General features: G+C 41.4%; 3 protein-coding genes across 3 annotated transcripts in view; 1 reads left to right on the forward strand and 2 right to left on the reverse strand.

Moving 5' to 3' along the window:
- Window positions 1-4,767, reverse strand: part of rnf144aa (ring finger protein 144aa) — a 30,261-nt gene extending 25,494 nt beyond the window's left edge. Inside the window, exons 1-2 of the mRNA XM_063497245.1 lie at window positions 4,696-4,767; window positions 4,209-4,466 (exon numbers count right to left, since the gene is read on the reverse strand). The gene's annotated coding sequence lies outside the window, so the exon portion shown is untranslated. The remainder of the gene's footprint in view (window positions 1-4,208; window positions 4,467-4,695) is intronic.
- A 2,911-nt stretch (window positions 4,768-7,678) lies between these two features.
- On the reverse strand, window positions 7,679-10,402 carry rsad2 (radical S-adenosyl methionine domain containing 2). Its single transcript, XM_063498560.1, has 6 exons — window positions 9,965-10,402; window positions 9,720-9,881; window positions 9,372-9,601; window positions 9,141-9,290; window positions 8,528-8,560; window positions 7,679-8,288 (listed from the first exon to the last, which is right to left on the reverse strand). The coding sequence occupies exons 1-6, from the start codon at window positions 10,287-10,289 to the stop codon at window positions 8,124-8,126; spliced, it is 1,065 nt and encodes a 354-aa protein (XP_063354630.1). The 5' UTR covers window positions 10,290-10,402; the 3' UTR covers window positions 7,679-8,123.
- A 450-nt stretch (window positions 10,403-10,852) lies between these two features.
- On the forward strand, window positions 10,853-14,510 carry cmpk2 (cytidine monophosphate (UMP-CMP) kinase 2, mitochondrial). Its single transcript, XM_063498559.1, has 5 exons — window positions 10,853-11,560; window positions 11,814-11,928; window positions 12,316-12,517; window positions 12,712-12,945; window positions 13,832-14,510. The coding sequence occupies exons 1-5, from the start codon at window positions 10,967-10,969 to the stop codon at window positions 13,950-13,952; spliced, it is 1,266 nt and encodes a 421-aa protein (XP_063354629.1). The 5' UTR covers window positions 10,853-10,966; the 3' UTR covers window positions 13,953-14,510.
- Window positions 14,511-21,598: the final 7,088 nt, after the last annotated feature.

Consider the following 21,598-nt stretch of genomic DNA (forward strand, 5'->3'; position numbering starts at 1 on the left):
TTTGTTGTAGAAACACAGAGGATACTATCTCACTAAAGGTAAGTAAAGGCCCTCAAAGTATCTACATGGGGGGAAATATTACAACACCCTGGCGACACGCCAAAAAGAAAGCCCCATTAGAGGTTTTTGATACTTTGATATATTCTCTATCAATCCTTATCGGGTTGGGCTTCACCTATTTGTAGTTCGGATATGTGTCAGGCATTAGCCGTCACATATTGGTTATAACCGATCCAGATACTTTTGTTACACTGGACATTAGAAAGAAAGGGAAGAAATTGATCAGAGTTACTGACAGACTCTAATTTTCACATTATTTTTGCAGAGAATGAAAAAAAAATGGAAAGCTGGAAACAGAAAAACCCCTGCAATGTTCTTGATTAAAACTTACTCATAAAAACACTTGCATTGACCACAGCTTCCCAAACATCTTCACACCACTTAGTTAGGATTTTTAGGATTTAATTAAATAAAACTGCCTTTCCAATATTATTCTGGATTATTGAAAAAGTAGCCCGATTAAACAAGCCTAAATTTTAAAGGCCTTGTATCCAAACAAGTCTGAACACTAAATTTGCGACGGTGTTCTTAATAGCATTAAGCACTAAGCAATAACCACATCAAGTGGTTGCTGCAGCTTTAATGATTCCAACTTTCCAAGTCTTATTCATTCCAAAACAAGAATGGTGCAGGAAAAAACCTTCGATATCTGCCCAACAGGCCAAGTTGTAATGTGATCACATCTCCTCTAACAAGGGGATTTTCACATTGTCAATGTAATTTTTCCTCTTTCAATCCCCAGTGGCACTAATCTATGCTTTACAAAATGCCAGGCTGCACCACATTTCGCTTCAGTGGTGTCGAGATCCCAGCCTACCACTTGGCTCATCTACTTCACTTAGCGGTTTTCATCATTTCTGCGAATGATTCTCAGCTGAGCACGAGCCCAAACGTGTTCCATTTGCCGCTTTTATCTGTAGGTGGAGAGCATCAGTGATGGAGACAGACATAGTAGGAGCAAAGGGCTGGCTTAATCCCAGTAGCTGAAGTGTGAGCTGTACCCCTTTAATGAACAGAAAACATAATTTGTTGTTGAACTATAGTCTACTGAGAGTATTGTAGGAGGAAAAACTTCCATCTCCTCCTACAAAATGTTTCTTCCTGACTCTTTTCCAAATTATTAACCAACCCGTGGTGTGTGAATGCGAGACACCAAATTCTTCTCTTTATAAAAGCTTTACAAAGATGTGCTGGAAATACTGCAATATAATGATGATAAATTATCAGTATTCAAACCGTTTTCTGCACAAGTCAGTAAAATGCATGACAAAATTTAAAAAAAAAAAAAAAAAGGACCTAGAACTGCAGTGAAAGTCAGATATTTTATCCCTGGATGGTGCAAATATATCTGCTGGAACACGGGAAACTTTAATATTCAAGAAACAGATGTTCAGCTGGCGTTCACTTCTCCCTCGCCTAAAATTCTTTGTTCTTAATCTTTGTTTGTGTGAAACTATCCTGACTCCTGAGGACTAACTGAAATGAAAAGAGGAAGACCACAGAGAAGATTCATGGATGTAGTGAAAGAGGTCATGCAGAGGGTTGGTGTGACAGAGGATGGAAGGGATAGGATGAGATGGAGCCAGATGATCCACTACGGCGACCTCAAAGGGAGCAGGCGAAAGAAGCAGAAGATGAAGAAGAAGATTGAAATGCTCCGTCGTATAAAGTGTCCCGGTCAGCAGATTCCGTGGTGCGTTACATAACAGCGTCTCAATTTACAAAGCCGTACCTGTCTGAGAAAAATAGGAGGTGTGAGACCAGTTCAAAATGCCAAGAGGCCGTCTGGAAGAAGCACAGCGCACAAGCACCAAATAATACTCTCATAACAATCCCCGTCTCATCCAAACATAATCCTAACTGGCTGGATACAAGCCATAACACACAGAGCTAAAGTGCTCTCGGAGCAGAGAACATCATTTTCGGGAGCTATTTAGGGCTCAACTGACGGCAGTATTGCCTGTTTAGTGTGTACACCATCCTCCACTCTATCCCCAGCCATGCACACACACACACACACACACACACACACACCTGGAAACCAGCACCACCACCCAGAACACTCACTCCAAGCAACACCCTGCTGAAATGGCATTTAAGCCGTTGCATAATCTTTGGAGGACTGACAGCACAAAGGCAGAACACGACCCCTGAAATCAGATTACTCTAAAATGACTTTTTCTCTGGAAGTGTAAATGTTACCAGAATAAAGGAGTAATTTAACAAAGCTGGACTGCAGTAATGAAGTGTATACCTGAGACCGCTAAGGATTTAGAAAGTCCAGTTACCTAAGCACAGTAATTTGACATTCAGTGTCAGCCCCCCTAAATTTAGCCTTACTTCTCTAACAAGGCTTTACTGGCATTGGAGGACTGACAGTAATTGAGGTCTGATCGCTGGTTAGGGGTATTTAAACTGAAAGCCCCACTTCTAGATCAAGTCCAACTCAAGGTAATTAATCTTCTTAACATTAGGTGCTTTTGTAGTGACCTAAAGATGGACAGAGCACTGACAAACAGCCTCTCCAGGATGTTGATTACAAATTATAGCACTGTTTCACCAAAAAACAAAAACAAAAAAACCCAAGGCCCTCCCTAGTTTTATTTCCCAGACACCCTTCTGTTATTAAACCAGAAGGTCCAACCTACAGATCACACTGGAATCACTACCCTTAGTATATGATTGCCTTCAATATAGCTCAAATAATCAGCCATGAGTCGTTGCAGACATGCTCTTTAAAGAATGCATAAATGCCCAACCCAGGGCTTTCCCAAGTCTCCCAGATTGCCTTATTTGCAACACAGCAATGATGTATCCTGCAAAGATCGCTGCATATTTTTTAGTACGTAGCAAATGCCAAGGTCAAACAGACCGCTGCAAAGCTTGGATGAACCGTTTCTAAGAAAGTGTCTGCCCTGTGTGAAGCCCATGTAGCACAACAGGACAATCATAACACCTCCTTGTCTATATAAAAAACACCAAGTGCCCTTCATACATGTCTGTTACGTATAGGTTTCCATGTGCATTCATGGGTGTGTTGTTTGTGACAGTCTGTTGACTTCAATAGCAGGCTGGGTTCTCGGCATCATGACCTCATTCCTTCTGGCTCTTAAGTCAACTCAGCACCCCACTTTCCTCTGGGAGCGGGCTGAAAGCTGCCGGTCATTCCAAGGGGCGTGTTGTACAAAGCAAGCTACAGTATAGCTCGCTTTGGACAAATTTGCTGCAGAAGAGAGGAATAGCAGCTCGATGTATTTTATTCCCCGATGGGAGCAAGCTATATCCGAGAATAATGGAGAAAGTGAGCAAATTATTTTTTTTTCTCCAGCACATTGATAGGGCACCTAAAAGCCTGTTTATGACAGGATTGGTGTCAAAAGTGGAATTTCATTTAACAAAACAATGCTGAAGTAAAACAATTTCTCTTCACATTGACGTGTCAGATAATGTTTATAAAATACAGGAAATACTGACTTCCGTTACTAAAAATGGTTGTTTAAGAAAAAAAAAAAGATATTCCCCAGATTTACTGACAGCCCTCAGAGGGGAGATGACACCATGTGAGAGGTCTACAGGTAGCAAAGAAAATAGCAAAGGAGTATTTTAGCACTTCAGAGCCTTGATTACTATATAAATCCTTTGATTACCTAGTAGCCTGGTTTCACAGCAATGCATGTAATCCAGCTGCACCCTGAAAGGAACCTACTGCTTTACGTGTATATAGCAAGCGCTGAGTGACCTTTTCAGGGCTCAATGGAGCAATCAACTCCAAGCATGTTATGCACCCTGCAGCTGTGGCATAGGAGACGAATATGACAGAAGGATGTGGGAAACAACCCAATTACACAAACTCCAAGCAAGTGGCAGCAACAGCTACTTAGGACCACTGCTCTGCCAACTAACTACAACTGTTTATGTTAAAATTCGCTAACACAGAGGGGAGCTACACCTTAAGACTTTAGAAATCTCGTCAGGCATCGGCATCAGTTAGCTGGCTGTAAGCCAGGTAGCTACAGCATATCTTGCAGTAACAACAAAAAAAAAAAAAAGAGAGAGAGAGAGAGAATGTCGGAAATATGCGACAGCCGTGTACTGACACTGACAGCTCAAGCAGCTCTCTCACACTGAGTAAAAGCACAAAACCTTACCTGGCTTTCTGAGATAACGCCGTCTTGATAGTGTAACCTCAGGAAGGGCTGAAGAGCTGATCTCTTGAATTGGATTAACGAACAGGCGGCCAACCAGTCAGGCGGAGGAGGTGGCGGTGGTAGAGGTGGAGGAGGAGGAGGAGGATACCTCTGAAGGGGTGATGCCCATATTCATTATGTAGCCCTGAAACGTCGGGGCGGACACATTTGACCTGCTACTGTCGCCCACAGCGCCTGAGTTCCAGCTCTGGTCAAACACTGATACCAAAAAACCTCGAGTCAAATCATAAAAAAGCCTCAGCGCAGATAAAATAAGCAAACGGCGGGAAGCACGAGCCGCAGCTGACACTCTCCTTTCTGTTTTGCTTGACAAGAGGATTGTTTGCACACCGGAACAGCGGTCTACTCTCGATTACAGAACAGTGCGCAACATCCAGTCGTCACCCTGCCACACGAATCGTACAAAAAAAAAAAAACAGTACACAACCTTGCTGAGAAGAGATCCGGTGGCGCCCTGTTTATCTATCCGCCGTTCCTCCTGCCTTGCTCGGTAGGAAATCAGCTGCTTCGCACTGGAGGGACGCCATTTGTTTGTGAGAGGTTTTCCGTCTGCTGTCCTACGGTGCCCCTTAGAGGAGAGCTCAGCACCTGCCACCTTTCTAAACAACAGCTCCCCCTGCTGTCAAAACACTGCAATCGCCTTTAAGCGTTTTCTCATTTGCCTTTACAGCCTACATTGCATACACAGTGCCTAACAAATGTCTTTTATGTACTTATTTATCTGGGTAAAAAATGAGAAAATACAGTTTGTTAAGAACTTTTTAAAACTAACAATTGATTTAATCAGTTGTTAAGGAATTCACGTTTTATACAAACATATTGGACTATTAGTGTGCATCACTATTTTTTCAGCTTTATGTGAAACAGTAAATTTGACAACAGTTTAACAACAGTAATTATATTTTAGCTTTAAAAATGTCATTTTGATTAAATGCATTAAATGTGCATACTGGTTCATTAACTATTACAGAAACATAAAAAGTGATTTTAATAATTAACAAGGCTGTTAATTTAGAAAAGCTGTGGCTTAAAATGGCATTTTTTTAAATTTAATATTTTTTTAATTTCAACTAGTATACATGCTTGTTTCCATTAATTTTTTTTCTTTTGTCTGCGAGTCAAAATTTTATTCATTTGTCTAAATTTTAAGACCTAAAAGTGAAAAGACTTACAAATAGAAAAACGTGTTTTCATACACAAGCTTTTATGCAATAGAAATGGAGACCTACATCTCAGTACTCAATCAGCTGCAGTGAACTGCAATAACATTAGTTTCAGTTCAGCTATGTGTGAGTGTTGCAAGACATAAATCAGACATTGTAAGGTATGTGTTTGAAAAAAACAAACCAACTAAACCATATCCAGAAAGAGGCAGTGACAGAAATATTGAAACCACTCGAGCTATTTGAACTTCTATACAACATTTCCAGTAAATTGAAAGTAGAAAAGTATTGCTGATCTTGTTGGAACCAGCTACAGTCTGCTAGGTTTATACAACAGATAAAATCAGTGTACTTAATTTTCCAAGGCCTGAAAGGTCCACACAATGGTGTGGCTTTGTTGTGCTGACTGTGTGTTGCTGTGGTCACAAGTTAGCCTCGTGGAAGTAGATAGCCCAGTTCTTGCTCTGAGAGGAGTCCACCGTTCTTTCAGATCAACGCTATCCATGTTTATCTTACTTTGCATAAAAGTGTGTTCTTATTTCTGTTCTCCCTTAAGAGGAAAACAAATTATAGTATCAAAAAAAGTTTAAAATGTACAGTGACAAATAGTTACAGTGGCTTGCAAAAGTATTCGGCCCCCTTGAACTTTCCCACATTTTGTCACATTACAGCCACAAACATGAATCAATTTTATTGGAATTCCACATGAAAGACCAATACAAAGTGGTGTACACGTGAGAAGTGGAACGAAAATCATACATGATTCCAAACATTTTTTACAAATAAATAACTGAAAAGTGGGGTGTGTGTAATTATTCAGCCCCCTGAGTCAATACTTTGTAGAACCACCTTTTGCTGCAATTACAGCTGCCAGTCTTTTAGGGTATGTCTCTACCAGCTTTGCACATCTAGAGACTGAAATCCTTGCCCATTCTTCTTTGCAAAACAGCTCCAGCTCAGTCAGATTAGATGGACAGCGTTTGTGAACAGCAGTTTTCAGATCTTGCCACAGATTCTCGATTGGATTTAGATCTGGACTTTGACTGGGCCATTCTAACACATGGATATGTTTTGTTTTAAACCATTCCATTGTTGCCCTGGCTTTATGTTTAGGGTCGTTGTCCTGCTGGAAGGTGAAGCTCCGCCCCAGTCTCAAGTCTTTTGCAGACTCCAAGAGGTTTTCTTCCAAGATTGCCCTGTATGTGGCTCCATCCATCTTCCCATCAACTCTGACCAGCTTCCCTGTCCCTGCTGAAGAGAAGCACCCCCAGAGCATGATGCTGCCACCACCATATTTGACAGTGGGGATGGTGTGTTCAGAGTGATGTGCAGTGTTAGTTTTCCGCCACACATAGCGTTTTGCATTTTGGCCAAAAAGTTCCATTTTGGTCTCATCTGACCAGAGCACCTTCTTCCACGTTTGCTGTGTCCCCCACATGGCTTGTAGCAAACTGCAAACGGGACTTCTTATGGTTTTCTGTTAACAATGGCTTTCTTCTTGCCACTCTTCCATAAAGGCCAACTTTGTGCAGTGTACGACTAATAGTTGTCCTATGGACAGATTCCCCCACTTGAGCTGTAGATCTCTGCAGCTCGTCCAGAGTCACCATGGGCCTCTTGGCTGCATTTCTGATCAGCGCTCTCCTTGTTCAGCCTGTGAGTTTAGGTGGACGGCCTTATCTTGGTAGGTTTACAGTTGTGCCATACTCCTTCTATTTCTGAATGATCGCTTGAACAGTGCTCCGTGGGATGTTCAAGGCTTGGGAAATCTTTTTGTAGCCTAAGCCTGCTTTAAATTTCTCAATAACTTTATCCCTGACCTGTCTGGTGTGTTCTTTGGACTTCATGGTGTTGTTGCGCTCAATATTCTCTTAGACAACCTCTAAGGCCGTCACAGAGCAGCTGTATTTGTACTGACATTAGATTACACACAGGTGCACTCTATTTAGTCATTAGCACTCATCAGGCAATGTCTATGGGCAACTGACTGCACTCAGACCAAAGGGGGCTGAATAATTACGCGCACCCCACTTTTCAGTTATTCATTTGTAAAAAATGTTTGGAATCATGTATGATTTTCGTTCCACTTCTCACGTGTACACCACTTTGTATTGGTCTTTCACGTGGAATTCCAATAAAATTGATTCATGTTTGTGGCTGTAATGTGACAAAATGTGGGAAAGTTCAAGGGGGTCGAATACTTTTGCAAGCCACTGTATTGTGGAAAAAATGACTTTATTTTGCCTTGTTACTTAACCACATAAAAAATAAATTATCACAACATCACTGACAAGTTGTCCTTCAATCTAAATTTGTTGTGTAAAATTATAATTTGAATATAACACTAAATGTTACTTTGTTCAACAATCATAAACAGTACAATATATTTACAATACAATACATCTTTATTTATAGAGCACATTTAAAAACCAGCGGTATACCAAAGTGCTTAACATAAAAGACAGATATTTAGATATTTAATCAAAAACAAAGAAGAACAATACTTCTGGATCACCATCTATTTGGTGACCGTAACCTTCAAATACCCTCCCAGAACACACACACACACACCTAGATATATCTAAATATTTACATTCCTAGTGCAAAATGTGCATACTGTAGAGCATATCAATGCAAACACTTAGCAAAGGAGCATCAAACACAAGGTGAAGAAGGTCACGGGCTCAGCGTTTTACCACTCTAGCTTCATATCAGCTTTGCTCCACACATATTTTCCCCCTCTTTTAAGAAACATTTTTTCATCGAAGCCGCTGAAGCGAATCGCTTCCTTTACTCCAACATCAAGGATGGATTTGGAAGGATCCTTCCGTCCCTCTCGACAGTCCAGGAAACGCATCTGTAACAAAAAAAAAAAAAAAAAGGGGGGGGGGGGGGGGGGGAATCAACATATGAAGTAAGTTCCTTCAGCTAAAATGCCTAGCAAGTTACTTATTTAAACAATTATACCAAATTCAAGCCTTTTTACTTAATTTGAGCACGTTCATATAACTCAAACATGCAGTTCATTTTTTTACTTAAACATTTGATAAAATGGCTCAGCCGCACTACCAGTTAGTAATAATCTAAAGTACTTACATATTCATCCAGGATCAGATAGGAGTTCCTCATCTATTAAAACAAAAAAGACCACAAATTTTCATTTTTGCGTATTCTTACTTTGGATTTTCAACCATTAATTACAGCACAACAAAGAATTATTTTAGGCAGGATGAGCTGATCTCATTTTTCAACCTAATATATATGTTTAGTTCCTACTTTTTATGCTATGGTGCTGCAAAATTGAGGAATAATGCAGAATGCAGAATGAACACACCACAGATATGAAATATGGATATTCTAGAAGTTATCATAGCATTATAAACTACACCAAAAGTCTATACCAAAATTCCCTTATATTTGGTGGCCATCTATACAGCAACAAGGAGAAAACAAAATCAAAATTCCTACCTGACAGTGGTGTTCAAAAGTCAACTTTTGCATAATTTGTTTATTTAACTGTGCATTGTGTGTGTTTACTATAATAATATTCAAATTGTATTCATTCTAGGCATACCAAGCTCTAATTCTACACCCTTACATAAATCAAAAAATTTAAAAAAGGATGAAAAACATGTTTCCCACAGAATACATTAAGGTTATTGCAGTTAAACATATTTGCAATACTTGCTGCACTGTCTGAGAATTATACCTTCTCATTAGACTCAGGAACAAGGCAGGAGACGCTGCTGTGTCTGTCCAGAAACTCCTGAAACTGCTGATCACTGATGACAAACCTCTCTGCCTCTCTCAGGGCTGTCTCGCCTGCGTTTTCCCCGTCAATCAGCAGGCACTGAAAGACCTGAAAACAAGAACGAGCGGTTCAGTACATCCATGATTACACCGTACAAACATATTTATTTACTTATTTTTTCATTTTTACCTTCCAGCGGACAGGATTAATCCAATTGATTTGCTGTGTCATGTCTTCGTCATAGTTGAAGATGTTGATGACGGAGTTGATTTTCAGTGCCACTTTATACTCCTTGCACCAGCTGCAGATCTTGAAGAGGTTGTCAAGGTGGCTCTTCCTGCCTTGAGTTCTGCCAATCAGCTGGTTGGTTGCTTCATCAAAGCTGTCACAGGAGATAGCTAGAATGTCCAGATAGACACCTAGAAGAGGAAATGAAAATGAAAGAGGTCATAAATGTAAATTATTTTATGGTATATGGCACAGCTGGAATGTACCCATAAAAAAAAAAAGAAGCTGTTAATAACTTAGCTATCTTACCATATTTCTGGAACCATTCTTCTTTGATCATGCTTCCATTGCTGACAATGCTGACACTTGGGAGCTGGAGGTCCTGTTTGCAGTACTGGACCAATTTCCCCACAAACTCTCCCTTCTCATGCAGGAAGGGCTCTCCGCCAGAGAAGTTGATCTTTTCCATCCCTTAAAAAAAAGACATAAATTTAATAGCATGCACAGCAATTTGACAAAAAACAAAGCTTATTGTTATTAATTTGTCAAATCACCTGATTCCTTTAGAAGTTTAAGCCCCCTCTTTGCTTCCTCCAAGGGCAGGACGAAGGACGTTTTTGCAGTGTGGAAACAAAATCCACATCTATAATTACATTTGCGCGTAAAGTGGTAGTTGACGCTCGTTGGGATCGTTGGATTTTGGTCTTTGTTTTGGTCCAGTTTATCACCAGCAGACGAAACGAATGAGTTTGTTCCCTTGCAGGCTCCTGTTGTCCAGTAAATGAGTTTTGAAAAGGCGCTCTCAAAAATGCAGTAGATGGTGCTGATGAAGCGCCGCAGAAGCAGCCTGGGAGACGAGACAGCCGGAGAAAAATCCATTTTTTAAAAGATGAGTTGTGCTGTCAGACTTGCTATGTTTGCAAGGTAAATGCTGGTGCGTCATAAACAGAAACCCGCAGGGCACATCTTATATAGAGAGGGTAGGGAGAGTCGGTCAGCTGAGCGACTCAAAAGTTTCTGTTTACAAACAACGAAAACGAAACCTACCCTGGTTCCATTCTGCTGAGATGCAAGAAGTAATTTACGCGCGTCATGACAACGCATTCTTTGCATTTCTTCGCAGTGCTGTTATTCGTCCATTAAACCTGTATTAGAGACCTTTATGTACAGTAGTGATATGCCATTAAATAGTGCAGGACTTATAGATCTTTAGTTCTAATGGTCAAACTTTGAGTGATAAATGGTTCTTTGTAAAACAGTTTCTGTTTCGAGTCTGGGTGCATTTAGTTCACTGTAGTTTTCACTGCCTCGCTACTTGTCCAGTCTCTTGGTGTCTCTTATTTTCATTAAACACGTTCAAGAAACACAACTTGGATTCCTGGAAAGAATTCCTGAGCTGCCCCTGAGAGGCGTTGGCTTCAATAATAAACGCGTTTCACAGTAAACGAAAAGTTTCGTTTTCTCCGTTTGGCGCCGTTACTATCGTTTTCCCTTCCGCTCACACGATGCGTCTTGGGCCATATTTTGGAAACAGATAAGGGCATCTGGTGTACAAGATGTCAAAACACGCAATGTCTCTTCTTCCACGGTGGTGCTCTCGTATTTTTTCAGTGGAGCTAAATGGAGCGCCTTTTTATTTTGCTGTTAAGGAAAAGCACCTGGGAGAAGACGTGCCGAGGGTGTTCAGAGAAGTTCAAAACCGTGACAAGTGCTACTCTGTCCTTGTTTACTGCAGCAGAGACAGAATCAAAACGGCGAAGTTTTACGGGGAGCTGAAAGACAAACTGCTGAGGGACTTGCCTCCGGAATGTCGCCTGTCTCCCATGTCTTCATTTCTACCAAACGTCAGGGATTCTCTCGTTAAGGGTTACTTTTTAAAAGGGAATTCTGACACTTCCTCCCCGATAGAGCGGCTTTTGAGTGATTTAATACAACATGACCCAGTGTTAGTTTGTTCGTACTCTCCAGCTGAAGACGGCCAACAGTGGACGCAGCACATGTGGTCAGAGACAGCAAGCCAGGTGATGGATGTGGCAAAGGGATACTATGTGGTACCCTCAGAAGCGCCAGAATATCACCCATCTACTCTCAACATGATCAATTCTGATGTATACTACAGCTTTGATGAGGCCTATGACGTGATGAAAAAAGTACGTATTATCTCATTTTAATGTTTACAAGACTGTTTTACGTTTATTTTAGTATACCGCATAAGATTTTGGCAAACGGGCGCACTCTTGTGGAGGATGTAGGGATAGCAGTTTATACCAAGAGACCCAGAGCTCTTGCTTCTAACGTTTATCTATCAGGGAGGGCCAGGTGGCCCACAGCACTGTGTGCGCTCATTGACAGCACAGTCTATGACTCACTCCTGCCTGCTTAACTGATTTGTCTGTTCTGCAGTGTGGTGACATCATCCCAGAGGCTAAGACTGTGCTGGAGCTGCTGCCCAGCAGAGTGGAGGCCAGAAATAAACCAGACTTCCCTGTTATTGTCATAGAGGGCCTGGATGCCACAGGTTAATGCCATTACCTCATAAATAAATATGTGATCAGTCTGATGCATAGATGTCGTCCTAAAGTGGTGGCTGGTTGTTCTCCGCTAAAGCCATTATCTGCCAGGGAGCTTCACTTAATGGAATATCATGTATCATGACCTCAGAAAAGTTACATCACTTTGAAATGGTTTATTGCGTAGCTCGCTCCTCTAATACTATTTTCAAACCTTCATGAAAGCTCAACTGTGTGGTTCAAGAGGGAGTTTTAGTTGAACTTTTCAAGGGCCACCGCAGTTTCTTTTAATATGAACAAAAAGGATGAATCCCTCCTTTTGTGATTCAAAAATGTTCACAACTTTGTTTTCTTTGGTTTTGAGGTGAATCTATTTCCTGTCCTCTGTATCACAGGTAAGACCACTCTGACTGAGTCTCTGAAGGATACACTGGGGGCCACTCTTCTGCCATCCCCACCAGAGTGCCTTTCCCCCTGGAGAGCCCGCTTTGATCAGGAGCCACCCCTCATCCGCAGGGCCTTCTATGCTCTGGGGAACTACATCACAGCAGAACAACTAGGCCAAGAGGGCATGAAGACACCTGTCATTGTTGACAGGTAAAGACAGCTGAGATGTTGCGGGTGGAGTGAGGTCTGCCTGTTTTGTGACCTTTTTTTTTCTTTTGTAAGAACTTGTAGATCCCGCTGAGATCCAGATCTATACAACTCAATATTCAGTGGCTACCAAGTCACCTGATGCGACTTCCACCTGTCGTTCACCTTTCAATTCACCATCGATTACCTGTCCCCAGATTTTGGCACAGCACAGCGGCCTATGCCATCGCCACAGCGGTGAGTGGTCCAGTGTGCAACCTTCCAGGAGAAGGTTCAGAGGTGTACTGTTGGCCTAGCGACCTGTTTCAGCCCAGCCTGGTGGTCTTACTCACACTTGACCCCGAGGAAAGGAAGAGGAGACTGAGAAACAGAGGCCAAGGAAAGACTGATGAAGAGGAAGAGCTGGATCACAACCTGCTGTTCAGACTCAGGTGAGGTAGTTGGAGTGCTTATGCATAATGTATTATTTACTCAATTAGCATTATACTTGTATTAGAACACTCATCAAGCAAGTGAAAATGCCCATTTAGACTGAAAGCCCAAATAATTGGTTGTGAACTTGTGATAACATTAATATAGATCTTTTAAAGTAGTTCTCTGTGCATATTGCTGGCACTCTTAATCTGATTGAGGACAAGTACGATGATTCTAGGTACCCAGACTTGGTGATGTCAGGCACTTCAGACAAAAATGAAAGGCTCCGCTATGTTATACTTATATTAAAAAAAAGAAAAAGAGGAAAAAGTATGAGTGTTAGAGCATGAAAGTGAAGATCAGTACAAACCCGACTGTGGATTCACAGTCAAGTCAGCTCAGTCTTCGTCTGATCCATCAAACACTTAACAATCAATTACAGTCCCGTGGGAGAGGCAGCTGATGAGAAAGAGCAGGTGATTAGTTGCTGAGCTGCTGTGCTCCATTAAGCTGGTCAAAACTGGCAGGCACTGCCGGCCTAGTTAGTTGCTACACAGACAGGTCGATGGCTACTTTCATTCGTCTTCTGTCCTGACATAATGGCCTTTCCACACGGGACAGCCAGATGTTGGGCCTGCAGAATTAGAAAATGGCGGGAGTTGACAGTCAGCCTGTGAATGAGTGAGGGATTCTGCAGACTTGGCCCGCCACTATCAAAAGGACAATTCTTCACTGGTAACAGGAATAGCAGAACTCTGAGCCATCTGTGTTGTTTCTCAAAAATGTACTGTATTGTATACCTTACTGTGCAGCAAAGCTGTAAGCAATCACAATACTAAAATTTGTCTTGTGCTGCACGCTTCCTTCACTCCTTGACCAATGTTTGCGTGTGTGTGTGCGCAGAGTGGAGGAGGCTTATCGGAGGATCAGCGGCCCAGCTTGTGTTACTGTGGATGCTAGTCCTTCTGCAGACCGAGTGCTCCAACAAGTACTGCTTTTAATTAGGGGCAAATGCCACTTGTAAACAATTCTCCATCTCCCCTGCTGGCAGTCAAGCATCAAGTGTATGCAGTGCATCCCGTCACCACTAGGTGCCAGTAAGGCATCGTAAATGTGATCGCAGACAGACTAGTGGGCAGATTGGAGTGTGGAGAAGAGATTCTATTCATAACGTGTAAAGGTTGAATGCCAGGGGCCAGAACTGCATGCTACAATCAGAAATACATATTCATGTAGACACACACACACACACACACACGCACACATACTCACACTAATGTATTGTCAGGAAGAAGTGTACATCTAACGACTGTTGTGACCTCTCAGAAATTAGACACTGTGTAGCCTCCAGATACCTTGTAGCAGCACTTTTTTTTTTTTTGCAGACTGACGCTCGTGAAGTGGATAGGAACATTTATATAAGGGCGAGGAGTTACTGCTGATTGAATCAAAATGCACAAATAAGAAAAAACAAATCTTAAAATGTACGTTGAATGTTAGCTTGTTAAAATAAATGCAGAACCCAGTCTATCTTCGGATAACATATTTTCACTTGTAAAAAAAAGTTTTTGAATTAAAAGAAAATGACACTAAACATGTGTTTGTGTTTTCTCTTCTACAAACTGTGTATAGCTGCATGTTTGTGTTGCTTATATAACTGGCTATGTACTACATGAACACAATGTCCTGCTCTGTTCGCAAGAACATGAACTCAGCTGTGTGATACTGACACAAGTGATGCACTAAGATCACATGGCACTATCTGTACTTGATGCTCTCATAAGCACTGGCATTTTCAAGTTGACACACGTAAATGTACACACGCCTACTTTTGTAAAACACACACACAATCATGCACATCTACTAAGAGCATATACTGTAACTCATTTATATAGGGAGGAAGTGTATATTTGGCCTATGTGATGGGAAGATTAATTGGGGGTTTTAGTAATTATGAACTTGGCAAAGCTGCAGGGTGGAGAAGACAGAGTGACCCATCTCTTTTACTGTGATGCATCAGCAGAGTGCCAAGCAATGCAGACCCTATTCATATGGCAATTAATGGAGCGCTGTATATCAATGTCATTTCATTGGTCCCCCACATAAGTGCATGGAATCACTCTTTCTACCAGTTATAGCAATTCAGTGTTTTACTGAGTGCAGAGGTGCTGCGGATGCAAATCTTACCATCGCATGCCGTCACACAGACTAAAATTAAGTCATTATGTTTATAGAGTATGGTTTTCTACATGAGGCAGCTGTGTACAGTTTGCTGAATTCATAAGCTCCTTAGCTGCCCCGTGCCTCAGTGGATGTTCTGTATGGCACAGAATGAATGTAGTATAGACCCATGTGGAATTTTGATTGCCATTAACACAGAGAGTCCAAAATGTATGAAGTTGGGAGAGCAAGCCAATTAGGCCTCGTGCCATATTTCATACCTGAATGCAAAGCTGTGTGCGCTAGCGGTGTCAGCCACATTTCCCCGTCAGATGTTGTTAAGCGCTGATATTTTTGGCAACAAAAAGTTAGCGGTGATATCATGCCATTACTGCTCCTCAACACAGCCGTAATACAACATTTATGGCCCATAATCACATCGCATTACACATGCAGCGAAATAATTCTGTTCACATTTGTCGTAGCATTTTTTTTTCCTTTTGGAAACACTTGTAGCTATTTTTTTTGTCAGATAGCCAGAATATACTCCGGAGTCTTAACAACAACAAGAACTCACATATTCACCCACTGAAAATATTTCAAAGCTGAATTGCAGTTCGAGGAAGAAGTTAATAACTAACGCAATCTGCTTCCAATCTGTGACTTCACTACTTGAAGTTTCAAGATAAAAGTCCGAGCCTCATATAATGAAAAACTAAGATCCATCTGAGAGCAGCAGAAACTCGGCCTAACAGATATATGTCTGTGCACACAAATGCACTGTACACTTACAAAAGCAGAGGAGACACGCACACAGACACACACCTTACTCTGTATGGGGCCACTTTGCACTACACTCCTCAACTTCAATATTTCATCTGCACAACAGAGAAGGAGCAGCGGAGAGGAGGAAAGCCCTCCATGAAATAATTAAAGATCCAGCAGGGATGCAGCAGCACAGCAGCCGCCGTCCCGTCCTAAGTAATAGATCAAATGAAAGCTGTCCCTTAGATCATTAATAATGAGTGTGGTATGGAGACTGAAGGCATAGGTAGGAGGGGAGTGGGAGGGCATAGGGCTGGTACAGGTTGGGAGAGGGAAAGAGGGCACTGAGAAAGCGCAGGTTTTCATTTTGTGTGTGGGTGTGTGTGCATGTTAGGAGTGTGGCTTGTTGGGGTGTGGGGGTGTTGAATAATAGTCTAGGTCCCTTGACAAAAACCCGAGTGAACCTCATTTGGCAGCCACATGAAGCGGCATGGCAAGAGGAGTCATGCATATGATTTGGCACCAAGTATCTGCCAAACTCTAAAGACCCTCTACAGCAATATCTGTATGCATCCACTGTCAAATAAGCAACATTTTCCACAGTGGATGGGCAGGATAGCGGGAGGTAATAATGCTCCTTTCAATCAGTGAGACCTCAGAGCAGCAACCGGATGGAGTGGTGGTGGATTTTGGGAGAGCTAAGTTTGGCAGGGATGGGTTGTCTACAGTGGGGGGAGGGGAGGGATAAAAGAAGGAAGAGAAGCCTAGGGGAAGACTGGAAAAAGGAGAGGATGCAGGAAAAGGGGGTGGAAGTGTTGAGAGTGATGGGAGATGTCGCGTTCGCTGCCATCTGTGGGCTCAGGTCCCTCCAGATTCCCCTTGCTTTATACTGCTCGCACCTCCAAATACAGCACACGAGTGGCTTCAAATACCAACTAAAGTCTCCTATTTTACATTTGTGATAAAAAAAAATCCAAATGATATTTATAAGGAAATTTAAATCAGAGTACAGCCTCATAAACTCATATTTTAGAGCTATTTAAACACCTTTAAGGACAAGTATTTTGATTTCATCACCCAGTTTATGTCATCAGACCAAGTTAGATGATTAACAAAACAAACAGATTTATTTTTAGTCTTCTTTGACCCTAAATCTTAATACAATTATTTGTCCATCCAGGCCAATCTCCTCTACAGTCACTCACCCTAACATAACATGCCCTTCAGACACTTCCACTATTGTACACACAAACACAGCGTATGCAAGCACACCATCGAAACGTCTCTCTGAACACAGCAGGTGGTGGCAGACACCCCAGCACCATTCTCTGTGACTGACGGGCGGTGGGATGTAAAAACATGAAGAGTGTAGGAGTTGAACTGATCGCTGGTGAAATGTTTCTCAAAAACATACAGAAAAAGCTCAAAATGGGGATTACTTTGTTGGGTGGGGGGGAGGAAAGAAAAGTTTTGAAAATATCCCATCAAAAAACAGATGTATAATTCAACGGCTTTTCATCATCACGCTCACCCTTTGTCATGTTGCTTATTTGCAGGGGCAAAGACGGCATGTCTGTCGATAGGTGAAGGTATTAGGCACAGCAGGCTGTGTATTCATAATGCCATTATGTATTCAGGTTGTGCTTATTTTCTGATGTTTTCGGGGGATAGGTTCAGTATAGTTTGTGATGATTGCATGAAACCTCACCAGTTTTGCCTGGCGGCTGTTGGGGAGGCTTCACCAGGAACGGTTAAATATTTAAACACTGCTGTGAGATCTCATTAAAAACGACACATCAGCCCCCATAAGGCCCCTACAGCACTCCCTCACACACTCCCAAAAACCCAGTTAGAACTCGGTGGAGTGTGACAAAACAGTTATTGTCTATTTACTGCGGAGAACTTGTGATAAATCATCATATCCTGTCAAATAAGGCAGCTGGCAGATGTGTTGACGAGTGGTAAGTCGGGGAAGAAAATGATTGAGATTCAGTTCTGTTTGACAGCTCCAGACAAGCAGAAATATACCAAAACAAAATAACATGACAACTAGACCAGACTAATATTTCCATAACACACATTTGAAAACAAGACGGAGAACAAACTTTGGCTCTCTCGAGTCTTCTTGCCTTCTCACAAAAATCTGGGCAATTAATTCCAACACTATTGTTTTGGGGCTTCCCTATTTTTAGCCCGGCTGCCCTCTCAAATAAATTGATTTCCTGTGGCAAACTTGGAATGTTCCGTGTGTGCCATGTTTTTTTTCTTTTCCCCCCCTTTTCCGAACATACAAACACCGTCCTTCTTCCCCAGAGGAATAAATGAAAGGCAGCACTGCCAAGTTCTACGCAGCTTTGTATGCGCATCTCTCTTTATACATGAAAATGGTTTATTTTTGTTTTAGTTCCATTAATGTTTAGGCATGTCTTCTGCTTCGTCAGGCATCAGCAGACAGCAGAGAAGCTGCTTGCTTGACAGGCAAGTGGATGACTAACTCTCAAAATACCTAAACTGACTGGCTGTCTCTCTCCCTTCCTCCACATCTCTGGTCTTACTTTTTGATTCAGTCTCTCATGAGGCATGCAGGTCTGTTTTTCTTTTTTTTTTGTTCTGTGGTCCCCGCCACAGAAGTAATGGCTGGGTCAAAACAGACCGAGCTCTCACATCGCAGGAAGATATTTAAACTCCCGGCACTACACATAAATAAAAGTAGAGCAACTTGATCCTGGTTTCTTGTAACAGTATCTGGGGAGTCACCGGTCTTTGATGAACACTACCACAGACAGATCCAGGGTGGTTGGGGGAAGCTGCACTCGTGGAGAAGTGAGGAATTACAAATGCACAGACTGACAAAGAAAATCAGAATAATTCTGAAGGATATGAATCATTAAGCAGAGCAAATGTTTGCTAATTTTCAATGGGAAAACTCTGCAAAAGTACACCAAACTGTGCAATTTACATAACAATTTGCCTTTAATTTATTATGGTTTTAAGTCAGTAGATGAGAAGTTAAAGTGTATTTTTTAAAATGAAATGACTGAGATTTTGGTGAGGCTTATGTTTCAACCTGTGCTGTTGTCACAGGCTGCAGCGTGAGAAGCAAAGGATTGCAAATAAGGCCTTTGGGGTGAGAGAGCACAGTGATAAAAAGAGAGCGAAAAGCAGGGGGAGAGGCAGAGACACAAATAAGAGAAACATACCACTAGATCCCAGTTCCTATCCTGACTAAGCCATCTGAATCCCTCTACACCCATTTAGCTTGCTCACTCTCTGGCTCGCCCGTGTGAAAGGGAGAGTGTGTTTGCTTGCTTTACAGTCTTCTCACTTCAGCACGGAAAATATTGAGTTTATGGCTCTCATCTCCATAATCAACACCATATACCTCGCAGCCAGCTGAAGGGACAGTGAGCTAACAGGAAAAAAGGGATTTACTCTGGAATCACCTCCCAACTCTTCCCACAACTCAATCCTTCTGACTTCTAAACAGAGTTTAATGAGTTGTCCTTGGGGGTATGGTTTAACAGTAGACATGATTTTATAAATCCAAGACCTACTCACTTTTAAAGCTGTCCATCTCTGAAAAGAAAACTTTAACGGGTAAGTTCTGAAGTCAAGCATACGTATAATAAGATATGGAGAAAGGACATTGTGATGAAAGAGCCAAGGCCTCATCCTGCTTTGTGTTTTCTACGACTTTATAAGTAGACATTCACAGATACAACAGAAAGTGAATTCCTCATGCCTGAGATGAAATATGTGCCATAACAGAAAAGCCAAGAAACAATGAAACAAGAAACAAGGTAAAGCACACTATAAAGAAGTAAACTAAAAAAAAAAAAACAGTAGAAAGAAAAAAAAGAGAAACTTTTGCTTTCCTAACTACCTCTACAGAGCCAAGTGATGATGTAGCTGGCTAAAACCCGACTGGAGCAGTTATCCATCTCGCCCTGTGCTGCCAGCTGTCAGAGTACACAGCTCCAGCTAGCCGCTGGTGGCAGGTGTAATCAATATAGACTCCACAGAGAGTTGCACTACCAGAGGCCAGTCTCTACTCTCTAACCCATCTCTGTCTCTCCAGGGGAAACAGTAGGCAGGCGGGCAGGGAGAGTACGTTTGATGTCTCCTGCGGGCCAAGATGGAGCAGCTCAGCTCTGTTGCAGGGAGATGATTAATCCTGCCTATTCGATGCAGCATCATGTTTGACTTAAAGTGGCCAGTTTTTATCTGACTGAGGTGGGTATGGTGCTCCTGCGAGAAGTTTTCTTGCCAGAGATTTAATACAGTGCCTAAAAAGACAACTGCAGGACTATATGAACTTCTTAGAAACTTCATTTTGGTATTAAAAATCTCAATCGCTCACAATATAAAGCAAAATAAGCAAAACTTAGCTTAAATTTTTTTTCTTTGGCAGAATTTTTTAGGTATTAAAAAATACTTAAATAAAGCAGCATGAAAAGCATGAAAACATCATTGTTAAACAACAGTTTTGACCTGACATTTATATCAGCAGTTATATGGAGTGGATTACATCCTTTTTGATAAACACCATGGATTTTCTATTAAACGTTTTACAGGTTTCGCATTTCTGTATAATCTTTCTATTAAATTTATCCCTAAGAGTCATTAGTAAAAATGCCAATGTATAGTTACAACTCAACACTATACACGTATTAAAATTCCCTATACTGTTAAGTTGTGGAGTAGTTTTGACTGATGTATCATTAACGCTCATTTGAGCAAAAGACTGGCAGTCTTGCAACACACACGCACACGATAGTGCACCCAAAGGTATTCGCTTCTCCGGCTAATTTAAAGCGTTCTCACAGCACAGCAATACCGAAGAATAAACAGTGAATATTAAATGATCTTTCATTTTAATGACTTGTTGTTGTCTTTAAAAAATAATCTTCTGGAATGTTTCCAGGGGATCTGTGGAGGAGTCGAGCTAATTTAAAATTGTATAGGTCTAGCCTGAAGAAAAAAAGTCTTATGTCTTTGCGTGTACTGTGCTTCTTTTGTTCCATATGCACATATAGAAGTATTTACAGTAATGACAGATTTAGGCAAGGGGGGCCACATTCTGATGTCTCTAAGGTATTTTTTCTGTAATTACTAAACTCTTGGTTTTGCTGTTTAGCTGTTAACTTAGTTTTGTTTGGTCTCAAATTGGATTTGCATTTAACATGTAGGGCATGGCATCAGTTGCAATAGTTTTAGTTTTCAAATCGTTTTTAAATATCTTAACCACTTGACAAAGACTGACCTCTGGGTTACCCTGGAGGAAGTCTAGCAACAAAAGACAAAGATACTATTACAAGGGTTAGATCTATCTTACAGATGCATGCAACAAAGGCTCGCATTCATAACATGGGAGGAAATCTCTGTGACAGCCATTCCACTGTGAAGCAGACTGTTGGAAAGGGAAAACTGTATAAAATAAAGCAGGATAATCTACTGTGATACATCGGTGTAATTCCAGATGATCACTCCTACTCTGAAGTAACTAATGGAGATTTAACAATAAGAAAGAAACTTTGGGGTAATATTTCTCCATCTTGGCATAATTAATATGCACAGCGCAGCGCTTTAATTTGAAAATTTACTGGTCCATTGGATTTGTCTGGTAAAGCCATGTCAGCCTAGAGACACCCACCTCGCTTTGCAGGACTATCTAATCTAATCTCTAGTTGCTTGTAAACCCTTTCTGTCAATCTTCCAAATCTGGCATCATCTTTCTTTTTTGTT

This window comes from Pelmatolapia mariae, linkage group LG16_19 (assembly GCF_036321145.2).
Source record: "Pelmatolapia mariae isolate MD_Pm_ZW linkage group LG16_19, Pm_UMD_F_2, whole genome shotgun sequence".
NCBI classification, from domain to species: Eukaryota; Metazoa; Chordata; class Actinopteri; order Cichliformes; family Cichlidae; genus Pelmatolapia; species Pelmatolapia mariae.